The 13,150-nt window shown below is 36.9% G+C and overlaps 1 protein-coding gene across 1 annotated transcript in view; it reads right to left on the reverse strand.

Moving 5' to 3' along the window:
* Positions 1-13,150, reverse strand: part of cdk6 (cyclin dependent kinase 6) — a 36,159-nt gene continuing 23,009 nt past the window's right edge. Inside the window, exons 5-8 of the mRNA XM_026288809.1 lie at positions 11,074-11,183; positions 5,428-5,478; positions 5,193-5,328; positions 1-4,416 (exon numbers count right to left, since the gene is read on the reverse strand). Coding sequence (XP_026144594.1) covers positions 4,267-4,416; positions 5,193-5,328; positions 5,428-5,478; positions 11,074-11,183 — 447 coding nt within the window. The 3' untranslated portion in view covers positions 1-4,266. The remainder of the gene's footprint in view (positions 4,417-5,192; positions 5,329-5,427; positions 5,479-11,073; positions 11,184-13,150) is intronic.

Consider the following 13,150-nt stretch of genomic DNA (forward strand, 5'->3'; position numbering starts at 1 on the left):
TTTCACAACCCAGGTTTACACACTGGAATATTTATTTTACAAAAATACGAAAACATCAGGCAGATACAGATATAACACAAATGCGAAAGCAGCTTTTTTTTTCTCAATGGCAGCAAATTGGAATCTTTAGGTGGGCCAGTTTAATAAAACTCACACAGGAGCCAGAGCCTAAGACAAACATTAGCAGCAAAACCAGTCCAGATTTAAAAAAAGAAAAAAAAATTCCTACCACATCTCACTCACCCTTTTTTAAAGAAAAGAAGAAAACAAAACTAATATGGTCCTATAAGGGCACAATGACCAACACACTCATTTCAATTTGGTTCTTGCAAAAATTTTACAATTCTTTGCACTTTACTGACAACAGTAGCTGAATGAAATGAATATATCAACAAAGCATCTGCTTTAAATGAAAGAATGTGCTGTTTTAACAGAAAAACATAGCTTTAAAGAGATTAATTTTGAACTGAATTTCAGTATTCCATCATAAAAAAGAAGATACATTCTACTTACTGTATGATTAACCATCATTGGACTAATCATAACTAGATGAACTTGACAAGACTTTTTAAACAAAATTAACGTCACATGCATGTGATCTACAGTACATCAACATGTGATTTCATTGCTTAAAAAATATAGATGCTAAAGCAGAAGAACGCAGCTGAACAAGACTTTCAATCAAAGCGTTGAAAAAAAAAAAAAAAAAAGTTAAATTTTCATGTACACATTTTTCCATCCCCACATCTTACAACAAATGCTGACAACATAAAATGCCAAATAACAATTAAAAATATACACCACAGATTGGGTGCTTACAAAAAAAACGAACTATCCACTGTCTCCAGCCAATGTGGGGAAAAAAGAAAACCCTGACCAACACTTCCCACTTCTAATCAATGTGCACAGTTAAAAAATGGCTAAAGTTATCACTTTTAATGGTTACAGAAATCCACAAAACAAAGAGCAACAAATAAGAAATGTAAAGATATACATATTATGATTATAAAACAGAGATATATCATAGAACATCAGAAATCATTCCACTCGGTTTACATATTTTTTTTAAAGAATAAGTAGAATGAACCAAATACATTTGATGTAGTCTAAAGTGATATAACACTTGATTATCAATGAATAAAATATAACAAAGCTGCTGATAAAATAACATTAAAGAGTCGCATTAGAAAGGTAATAATTGACTTTCATTACACAGTGTCTGTGCAGCAGCTAAACAGAATGAAAACATTGTGCACATTGATTAGAATATGTATTCATGGTGGATGATTTAGCATATTACATTATTAGAATCTAATGGATCCAGCTTAATGATTTTTTAATTCAAAGTATTCTCTGTCTGGAGAACATTATAAATTATTTAAGTCATAATGGGAAGATATGTAAAACTGGTCAAATATAATACAAATGTAATGCAACAAAAAGAAACCAAAATATAATAATAGAATATTTCAAAAGACACTTTTATTGTTACTGTCCCTTTGGGAACAAGTTTGCCTAATTGCTAACAGTTGTTCAAGTCTGCAGTGACACGAGGCGTAGCACCATTAGCTCATCGCTGTCCAATCACAAATTTGAGTATTATATTGACAGAATGCCTTCTGAAGCATTCCAGCCAACCAAACAAAAGACGAAATGTCAATAAATAAGAACAAAATGTAGGGAGCAAAACATTATGTACCAATCTCCAGCAATTTCAAGCAGTCTCAAACGTAATTCGCTTCAAATTTTCAAACAGATTTTGAAAACGACTAGCTAAAGCAAATCATTTCAAAAAAAAGAAAAAAAAAGAAAAAAGAAATCAACAACAGATTCCCTAAAGGAGAAAAAAATCATGGGGAAAAGCACTGAGATGGACGAATATAAAAGGTGCTATTTTTTCAGCATAACATCACGCAAAAATTCTTAATCCAACACTAACAAGAATGGGTCGTACATTCGAAAGCCTAACATTTAATACATTTAAAATGTTAAAACACTATGAAGCTCAAAAAACGGATTAGTTCTATTCAAGACCCACAAACGTAAAGGCATACGGTTACATTGGTTTACATCATTTGATATCTAATGCCCTCTGAAATCACCAGATCCAATCACAGACTTATCTAGAGGAGGGTAAAAAGCTGTGCCGGCGTAACGTCAGTTCAGTGGAGATGTTACAAATCATTGGTTAGACTGATGCATTGAGACACTGATCAGAGAATATTTGTGAAATCAAACATGTTAACAGTACAAAAGTTGCCGCACGACAGTGAACTAACACAACAAATATAATATTAATATTATTAATAATAATATTGTATAAATACAAAAAGAACAATAAATGCTCAAATGACCAACTGTATGTTTCGTTACCTGTTCAAATTTATGGAAATGCAAGTGAACCATATAAATAACCCAATACTATTGTATCCAGATAGCACTGAGACCATAATCAATAACTGTGAACTTAATGATTCGACTAAAACCTGAACCCTGGTTGTATCTAAAACTAGTCATAAATAGACCTGAGCATGGAATGCGACAGAATGAGTTTACCGATCCTGAGAGAATGAATCAAGCATCAGTGCTTGAAGGGATCGTTCACCCAAAAATGAACATTCTTTCGTCATTTTCTCGCTCTTCATGTCTGCGGAACACAAAAAAGACATTTCGAGTCTCAGTGTTTGTTTTTGCCCATACAATGCAAATCAACGGTAACCAAACCTGATTGGCTGCCAACATTCCTCAAAATATCTCCTTTTGTGTTCCACTATAAGGTTTGGAGAGACATGAGGGTGAATGAAGTGAACTATCCCTTTAACTGTGTGAATGTTTTGTAGTACTACAGTGCCTGCCTATAACTCCTCATCAAACAGCTTCACCTGGGATCGTCCAGGCTAAATGCTAAATTCTGAAGCAGCGGCCTTCCTTCCCTCCACATGTTCGTCACACGCTAAACACGAAGGCACTGAAAGCAACCCATCTAGCGGACTTGCACTTTTTGTGATGATCTATCCAGACAATTAAGTGAAACTGGAAATGGAAGGATGTAGCAATGCGTGTAAAGAAACGAACCTGGACTTAATCAATGGATTCTACATTGGATTATACATTACTCTCCGAGCCTGGAACGAATCTCACCTTGAACTTAACACTCACCAACTCTATAGCTACTTTTACTAGACTTTCATAACTACGCGCTAACGCTTTCATACATGTATTTCTGTTATCCATCTCAGCTTGTTTCTGCTCTAAATCAAGCCTAAATTCAACATGCAACCCTGCGCGGGTCATCCTTCGACTACGTCTCGCCACTAAATCCCTGACGACAGGGTGCAGACTGTTTGGTATACATATTAACGAGTTTTCTACACCAACCTACACCTTCAAGTTCACTAAAATTAAGACATAACATGTCAACAATCAACACTGACATAATAAAATAAGTGAACGGGATGTGGAATTCATATTGAAGAAGAAAAAAAATACAAGTACATTATAATGTCAAGGAAATATGGTGTTAAATAGTGCTTCAAAGCGTTTGGTAGCTCCGTCCTGGACGATTTGGGTGACACCAGGATGTTTGCGACGAAATGCTATATTAAATAGAGCACTAGTGTCTGTGGTTATGCAGTCTTCAAAAAACGTCACACGAGGAGAAGTGTCCACGCTCTCCAGCTTGAACTGCAAAGTAACAACGTGATGGGAAAACAATACAAAAAAAATCCTCCTGGCCTGTGACTGAGAGGACTTTGGAAGCTCAAAAAAAAGAGAAGGTAATTAGCGATTCTGTCTTAAGGTGTAAAATAAGAGGTTCCGCTCAACGGGCCTGAATTTGCAGTAGTTGTGGTTCTACTAGCTTAATCCATGTGAGTCAGACACGGTCCCACGTAAGACCTTGCTGTTTTATGGCAGTGATGTGCAGCTAAGACTCAATTTAGACCTTTAGATTGCATTGATGCAAACAGACAGACGATCCCTGGCAGTGTCATAATGCGGCTTCAGATACAAGAAGCACATTTTCCTCTGAGCAGACAAACTTCCTTTGAGGAAGGTGGGTGGGAGACGAGAGCAGCTTCTGATATTGTTTAACACATAATTCCAGGCAGCATTGTTGTTGATCCATGTTAGCTGGCAGTAGTGAGGGCAAAGACTTAACACGATCGACCAATAGTTGCGGTGATATTTTTGAAAGCAGCATGTAATGTTATGCTATGAAAGACTAGCTCCTAGGGGGTCTTTGTCAAGAGTTGGAACCACATCTTTTCAAGCAGCTCTCTCCTCCAGGGAGGGCTTTTGGCTGGGAAAGGGTTGAGCGTACAGGCTCTTGCTGGTGCTGTCCAGACTCTGGAAGTATGGGTGAGACAGTGCATCGTAAGCTGATATCCTTCTGGAGGGGTTAAATGACAGGAAACGCTGTGCAGGGAGGAAACAAGAAGAAAAAAAAACAATAAGTAAACACAGTCTATGGTACTTTTATATCAAAGTCATGTGCTATCTGTGTCCCTTATATAAAATGACTTTTTTTAAACAACACACACAGACACTCTATATACTGTTATTAAATTTTTTTTTTTTTTACTGTATATACTGTATAAGTCAATTGTTACTATTTTATGGAATAACAGCATTAAGTTTAGGATAACACAATACAATTTATTTTACAATAAAATGTGAACCTGGAGCACAAAAGCAGTCTTAAGTCGCTGGGGTATATTTTTAGCAATAGCCAAAAAAAAAACATTGTATTGGTCAAACCTATCGATTTTTCTTTTATGCAAAAAATCATTAGGATATAAAGTAAATATAATGTTCCATGAAGATATTTTGTCAATTTAATTTAATTAGTAATGAAGGACTTAATTTGGACAATTTTAAAGGTGATTTTCTCAGTATCCTGAGTTTTTTTTACCCTCAGATTCCAGATTTTCAAATAGTTGTATCTCAGCCAAATATTGTCCTATCATAACAATCCATAAATCAATGGAAAACATATTTACTCCGCTTTCAGGTGATATATACATCTCAATAAAAAATTTACCCATATGAGTGGTTTTGTTGTCCAGGGTCACATTTATTATTTACGTGATTAAATATATTAAACTGGAAAAACTATTGAGTACATAGAATGTCATTCTACAGTAGGTGTCAAGAAATGTCAAATATCTTCTATGTTGATATCTGCTACTTACAAGTAAAAGTGATTTGCCCAGCTCATCCATGTCAGGCACCAGGTCCTCTATTGGCTGGGGAGGACGAGGGGAAAAGGCACTCTGTGGCAAGCCCACCTCCTGTGGCCAGTCCTCTGGAGAAGGGACCCCCACCACACTGCAATATCATAATCAAAACAATCAGTTATTGCAATTTTAATTACATCTCAGTGCAGCCTTATTAAACACAATTCTAACAATTTATTATTGTACTTACTCAAAAATCTTGCCTAACTGGTCAACATCAGAGTTCCCACGGAAAAGAGGTCTGAAGAAAGAGAAAGGAGAAAGATTGCAGTTAATTGCATGATTCCTTTTACAGCAATAATTAGACTTAAAAGGAAGTTTTGCATTTATAATAAAAAACTATAAACAAAAATAAATTTATGAATCTAAATGAAACTTAAATACTGAAATTAATAAATTAACCTAAATTGAATAAGTATAAAATGAAATTAATAATTTAATGAAAATAAAGATACTAAAACTAAAAAAAAAAATGAATAAAACATAATAAAATAATCTTGAATCAAAAAAATTAATCAATCAATAAAATACAATAACTAAATAAAGCTAAAATAATTAAAAAATTATATTTAGTAAATTATTATTAGTAAATTATAAATAAAAGCAGAACTAAACTAATATTGATCAATCCAACTGAAATTAATAAATAGACTAAAAAAAAAAAAAGAATAAAAAAAAAATCTTACACCTCAAATAATGAGTAAATCACTTCACATCATATTAAAGACTGCAGGGGCAGTCATAAAACAGAGGTTATGTGTTTAGATATGCCCTTAATTCTGCAATAATCATGAACAGTCTCCTGAGTCCTGCCTGTCTTCTATGAGTGAAGGCGGCAAAGAGAAAGAAAATCCTTATAGCTTTCACTGTACAAATAAGGCCCTACAGCCACATAACAGACATTGGTCCACTGTATGTGTGTTGTTTCCTGAGGCTGAGAAGATCTGAGGGCTTTTTCAGCACATGCTGGAGTCCACCCGCTTGCACCGCTGCTGGTGCCTGTGGCTTCAGTCCACTCAGGACACCCGTGGGCGGGCATGCTTCCCTTGGCATGCACACAAATTCCAGGAGCCACAAGCCCAGGCCTCAGTCTCCGAAACACACCACACAGAGTAAGAGAGCGGAAAAAAGCTATTCATCCCCACCGTCTGCTTTCGCTCTCCACATACCTCTATGTGAGACAGCAAAAAATGACAGAACAGAAGCACAGAAATAAAGATGTGTTATGAGCTAAAATAAGCTCACTATCAAAGCGTTAGGTCTTTGACTAAACAGCAAAAACTGCACTCGTAATTCCCCCAGCTGCCACCAGATGTTGCCCAACAACAAGACAAGCACAACTGCTCTTTATTCACAAGCACATGGAGCCTCAACTTGATCTCAACTAGACAAAGAGCCAAAACCAGAAGTGAGCATGTGCACGTTTACTTACGCCTCCATGATGTTCAAACACCCTCAAGACTAATTTAAAGATTAGTGAGAAACAGACAGACAAACGTCTGCATATTTTTCAGAATGAAGAATGTGACGTGCACTTTTCAACTTACAGCTAGTATACAGAGGCGTCTTTGTGCGGCTAAGATGCTGAACATTCTTTGCAGGTGAGACGGACGCCTCGGATGCTCCCGACCCCTTTCACATTGAACCCGCTTGTTAAAAAGAAAATTGCCATTATCATGCCTTTCACATGCCGCATCAACTGCTGAAGCCCTCAAAGGCAAAATCAGTCCCGAGCAGTTAAATAAGACAAAAGCCGTTCTATTTTCTAACAGCGAGCGGTGGGGGAAAGATCTCACCTAAAGCAGTGTCATGCCAAAACAAGTATGGCTGAAAATCTCTAAAGCACATTCTGCCTTCCCTTGGGCAACTTGTTAGTCTCTGAATGAATTAGTGGCTTTTTGCACAAGGCAGACATTATGCCGGGGCAGAGGCTTCCTGAGTGAGTGGGCACAGGCAGGCACACACCAGGCCAGTACACGCAGTTGAGTCACGCTCCAAGTGCCAGTGTCTCTATCCACATTCCACCCGCTCGACCTCTGGAATGCATCGGTGTATCTGAATCGGTTAACGCTCGCTCGCCAGAAAAAGTGTGAGTAAATGACCAGTAATAGTGCCCACGATACAGAAAAGGAAAACTTTAGTTTATAACACCCTTGCAAGATTCTTGGAAAAGTGCTCTGTGTGTGTTCATGTTGGTTTCATGGGGTTCAGGAAAAACTTTTTAAGAGAAATGGCCATTAAATATAACCAACAATTCATCAATATTAAGCATTGACGGGTTATGGCACCATATTACTTTTAACAACCTGAACTAATAGACTTAAAACTTGATAATAAAAATAATAATTTGTTTATGCCGAATTACTCAATACAAAATACTTACAGTACTTAAAGTGGTAGTTCACCTAAGAACAAAATTACCCCGCGATTTACTTATGCTACGTCATCCGCTGCAAAACCACTCTGTCTTGTCTCCGACTATGAAAAGTTTTAAATATGGATATTTTTCTTACACCGATGCATTACTTTGCTTATGAAGGCCTTTATTACCCCCTTGAGCTGTGTGGAGCACTTTTTATGATAGATGGATGCACTTTTTTGGTCTTAAAAAGCTCAGCCCCCTTTCACTGCAATTATAATGCTTGGAAGAGTCAGGACATTTTTTTAAATAACTCTGTGTTCATCTGAAAGATGAAAGTCATATACACCTTGGATGGCTTGAGGGTAAATAATGGGGTCATTTTTTATTCTTGGGTGAACTATTCCTTTAATAATTAAATTAGCTTTGACTATGAATTTCAGTTTGGACTTCGATAGTACATTAACATATCATAAATATACATATTTGAGCTATTCAATTATGGTAAAAATCATATTCACTGTCATTTTGGTCAATACTGAGATTTTCTACCACAATTACTCACTGACTTTTGGAAACATGATGAATTTATTAAAAGTTTTTATTTATGTCTTTTTATTAATGGATTTTCTTGAAGTATAATCAAACTGAAAAATAAATAAATAAATGATTCTTATTCTTATTGTTATTTATATATTTTATGCAGTACATCTACTTTTTTGTGAGAGCAGCTTTAGGTTGTGAAAATAAAGACCTGAAAGACATCACACATTGACTCTTCACACAATATGCACAACCCTTGTAAAAGCGCAATGTTAAAAGCACTTTGTGTCATTCAGAAACACACTGACTGATCACTACATCCTTCAAGAGATACAGATACAGACTTGCATAAAGTATGTTAAACTTGCATTGTGAGCATCAAACAAGTAAAGATCTTTTATAAAACTAACAAAACAACAGGTAAAATTTGTCAAAGGCCTACATTACACAGCCATCCCCAGTAAAACGGCGTCCTTTCGAGAGTTAAACTTCCTTCATAAACAAAGCCATTCAATATGTTGCTGGCTGAGGTGATCTACATCTTTATAACTCTCAGGTGAATCAAAATCCTCCATTACTGGAGTTGGCACGTACAGCGAGGTGCACTTCTTAGACATCAGAGGAGAAACCTGGTCCCAGGTGCCCTTTAATCTGCAACAGGTGGCCTTTTAAAAAGCATTCTTAATCACCTGCAGGAGGAGGAAAGGTGTGCTAGTAGCAGCAATAAAAGCCCCCCTTACCCTTCCACCCTCAGGCACTCATGGAGGCTTGCCAGAAGCCCAGCACAGTGGCGTTTTATGGCACATGGCTTTAGAAAGTGGAAACCAAACATTTGAATGGATATAACTACTGTTTTAGGGTTTCTATAGTAATTAACAAACGCAAAGCCATTATTTAAACATGTCGTCATGTGCATAAAACTAATCATAACTTTCCTATCTGAAAGTTTCCTATAAGATTGTCGTATTAAGCACTGAGTCAGCTAATGTTTATCTACTTATCCTGTAAAGCAAACACCATCAATGGATGGCGGAAGGGGCGGACAGGTGGACCCGTTAGAATGTGAAACACAGGATGTGTGTTAAAGTGTGTCCGTGCTCGTGTGTCTGTGCTTTCCATTACAAATCTCCCTCTCTTCATCCGATTATGCACTTGTTATGGCGCGTCAGGAGAGAAAAACATCGGCCCACGCCATTCCCCCCAGCAACACGAGGAGGGGCCGTTAATTCAACATCATCAAAAGGGAGGAATGGAATGTGGCAACAAAGAATATACAAATATGAGCTTTTTCCTCGCACAAATCTTTTGAAAGCAGTGCCTTTTTGGCACTTAAAGGGATAATTCATCCAAAAATGAAAATTTGATGTTAATCTTCTTAGCCCCAGATCATCCAAGATGTAGGTGACTTTGTTTCTTTAGTAGAACACAAACGAAGATTTTTACCTGAAACCGTTGCAGTCTGTCAGTCTTATAATATAAGTGGATGGGAATTACGGCTAAAACATAAAATAAAAAAAAATAAAAAAAACATACACAAACAAAACCATCTATTTACTCAATGTCAGATCTGTTCGAACTCTCCTGAGCATGTCCTGTTGTGTGCATTCTTAGCACCAGGCTCCTGAGACATCTTCTTCTTCTTCTTGCTTTACGGCGGACTTATAAGTACATTACCACCACCTATATCTCAAATAGACTATTGACACTATCTACAATCTCAATTAGGAGTGTCAATGGTCCATTTGAGAGATAGGTGGTGGTAATGCACTTATAAGTCTGTGATCCGCCATAATGCAAGAAGAAGACGATGCCTCACGCACCTGCTGCTGAAAAAGCGCTCACTCAAGTGTCGCCAACATAGCGACTTTGTCGCTAGATTTAGCAACTACAGGCGTGGTTTAGCTACTTTCCATTGAAAGAAGCTGGCAACACTGCGCTCACTACTTGACAAGCTCAGGAGAGTTCTAACAGTTCGGACATTGCGTGAATCAGAGGTTAAAAAAATACATAAATACGGTTTAATTTCTTGCACAAACCGTTGATTTTGTGTCTTTACACATCAATGTATCGTCACGAGTTTGTGTATGTTTTTTTTTTTTTTTTTTTTTTTTTACTGTATGTTTTAGCCGTGATTCCCATTCGCTTACATTATAAGACTGATAGACTGCGACGGTTTCAGGTAAAAATCTAAGCAGATAAACATCAAATTTTCTTTTTGGGTGAACTATCCCTTTAAGACAATTAGGATAGGTGACCAATTTAATAAGAGAAACTTCTTCCTGGGCATCATCAGTATTCTCACTGAAAATAAGAAATTAGTTCTTTGTAGAATTCTGAAGCATATGTAATGAATCTTAAGTTTTCTCTTTTAAGAACCTTAAAGAAATAGAATAATTTTAATGCACAACAAAGTTGGTGAGGTAAAAGCCACAAAGAAGGAACTGTTGAACCGTTAAATCCTGCTGTCACTGCATTGAGCAGCTTTAATAAATGTGTCAGTGCTGAGTTGAGCAGTTGGAAAGATTCGTTAAACCACACACAGATGAACGGATCAGGTCTGTTGTGCCTGTCACAACCACAGTGACAGTTTTTCTTTTTTTTAATGTCCGTTTTAATAACCTCAGCCTCCTGCAAAAATCAGATCAGATATAGTATGGACCTAAATAATAAATTTCTTCTAAATTACATTTTATCTTTTCACTTTCTGTTTTTTCTTTACCTTCTTTTTAATACCATGCACATACAACCATAAAATACAATATAAAAATATAGTGATATAGTTTCTTAAAACGAATTCCATAACAAACATTATTTATAGACTCAAGGGAAACCAGAACTCTTATTGCTCCTTCAGTTAACTGAGCATCACCCATCAGAATCTTCTATTTTACTTAGTTTTACAGTCAGTTACACAGTGATACTGAGCAAACTTACCGCCGTCTGAACATCTCAGCAAAGATGCAGCCGACACTCCACAGATCCACAGGAGTAGCATAGCTGGACTGAAGCAGCACTTCAGGAGCACGATACCATAACGTCACCACCTGCACACACACACAAATAATTATTAGAAAAATAAGTACACCAGATATCCTCATTTACATGACCTTACTGGCCATCCTTGATGTGAACTGGTAAAAGACACTCATCTTTATATTCAGTGACTATTCTTTTAGGCATTGTATTACATAATTGTTTGGAATCACATCAGAATTAAACTGGCAATGTCCACACGAGCGCTTGTGCAGTCTCTATATTCTATCTCTACTTCAAAACTGACCTCACTGACCAAACAAATACATTCTACAGACTCAAGGAGGCCAGGAAGACTCAGTATGCAGGATACTGCTGTTAACAGCTACAGTAGGGAGAGCCTCCAGACAAAACTCAGTGACCCTGCTCTAGGGTGGACGGCTTCCAGGTGCTTTCCCTCCTCAGTGCTCTCTCGCTTTCCTCCCAGTAGGCTCTGGGCCCAGAAACCCCCAGGCTTTTCAGCCAAATCAGTCAGGCTCGTGTTTGTAAGCAAAGCCTTGAGCGTATATCAGTGACTTGTATCCTGAAACGTGCAGTGCTCGAGGGTACGCCAGAGGAACTGAAGGAAAAAGTTTCATCCTTATGGCGAAACAGAATCAAACTGACATGAACTCTGTTTATTTTATTATAAGTGTAAGAAACATCAAGAACTAGTTCAATTCAATTTAGTTTACATCTATACTTATCCTACCAAAAACTACATGGTTTAACATCATACTATATGTAGTTTTATTGTAGAGTAAAGATTTACTGTTTTTGAACAGCTAAAACCTTGCATATTACATTTTAAGGTAAAAAAAAATCATTTAAAAATATACGGTACTTAATAAAATATACCGTATAATAGGCAACAATGTGCCATCCTGTAATAACTGAAACATTGTCACTGGATTTTTTATGGTGCATTTCTTGCAACCACAGCTGTCATTTATTTTATTTATTTTTTAAATCTGACAGGATATTTTTTTCAGTGTATAAAATGTATAGAATGTTCTTTCAATATAACATCTTAGGGTCTTTAAGCTACGGCCAACTACAAACACAACAGTGAATTAGATTAAACAAGGAGTACATCATCAGCTTGAATTGAATGCAAATCATTCTAATTCAGTATGCAAATCATTCTAATTCTAAAAGCCAATGACTCATTCATGTTATAATAGTTGCGGTGCAAAATATGTTCACGTTTTTCGTATGTATAACACACTATATTTAGTGAGGGGACCGCATGTAATGTGTCGAAGCGTTTTCGTTTAAGTCTTCCTGGTTTAGTGGAAATGGGGAGGAAGTTGAAGGTGAAATAAAAGGATGAAGCATTTTGGCCTCTTTGTTGCCATGTGACCACAGCAAAAGTACATAGCATATTCTAAAATAGATTCTTCTGGGGAATTTCACTTCATTAGGAAAGTGGTTTTCTATTTTTGACTTTTAGAAGTGCCAGATCACACACATATTGACTTAAAGCAGTTGACTCTGACTCAAATTCATTTACAAGCAAGCTTTAAAAAAGCACTAAACACTATGATAAAGGACAGTATAACGTTTATATTGGCTCATTTAAATTCCTCCTACAACACTGAACTCTAAAGACTTCAAAAAGCCCATTTTGATCGAGTCGAACAAGAACAACCTTTTCAGAATACCAGTCTGCAAGCCCAACCTGACTCTATCATCTTCAATCCAAATATTCGGTCTCAGCTGAGCTTGTTAACTGCACAGAAACACACTATAATAAGCTGCTGTCTTATCAAAATGTGCACTACCAAAGTAAAAGAAAAAAAACGCTGCTTGACTTCTAGGAAGAACCACATACAGCCACTAACTGATGCTCAAGCTGAAGTGTATCCGCTCCTATGACAGTGTTAATAAAAGGCCACACCGCAAGCAAACACACGCACTCACTGGCGCGCACAGCATCTCACTAGCTGGCTCCAGCTCAGCAAAGGTTAAGATAAACTGCAGTGATTAAACACTGTAA

Source organism: Carassius auratus, chromosome 19, assembly GCF_003368295.1.
Source record: "Carassius auratus strain Wakin chromosome 19, ASM336829v1, whole genome shotgun sequence".
NCBI classification, from domain to species: Eukaryota; Metazoa; Chordata; class Actinopteri; order Cypriniformes; family Cyprinidae; genus Carassius; species Carassius auratus.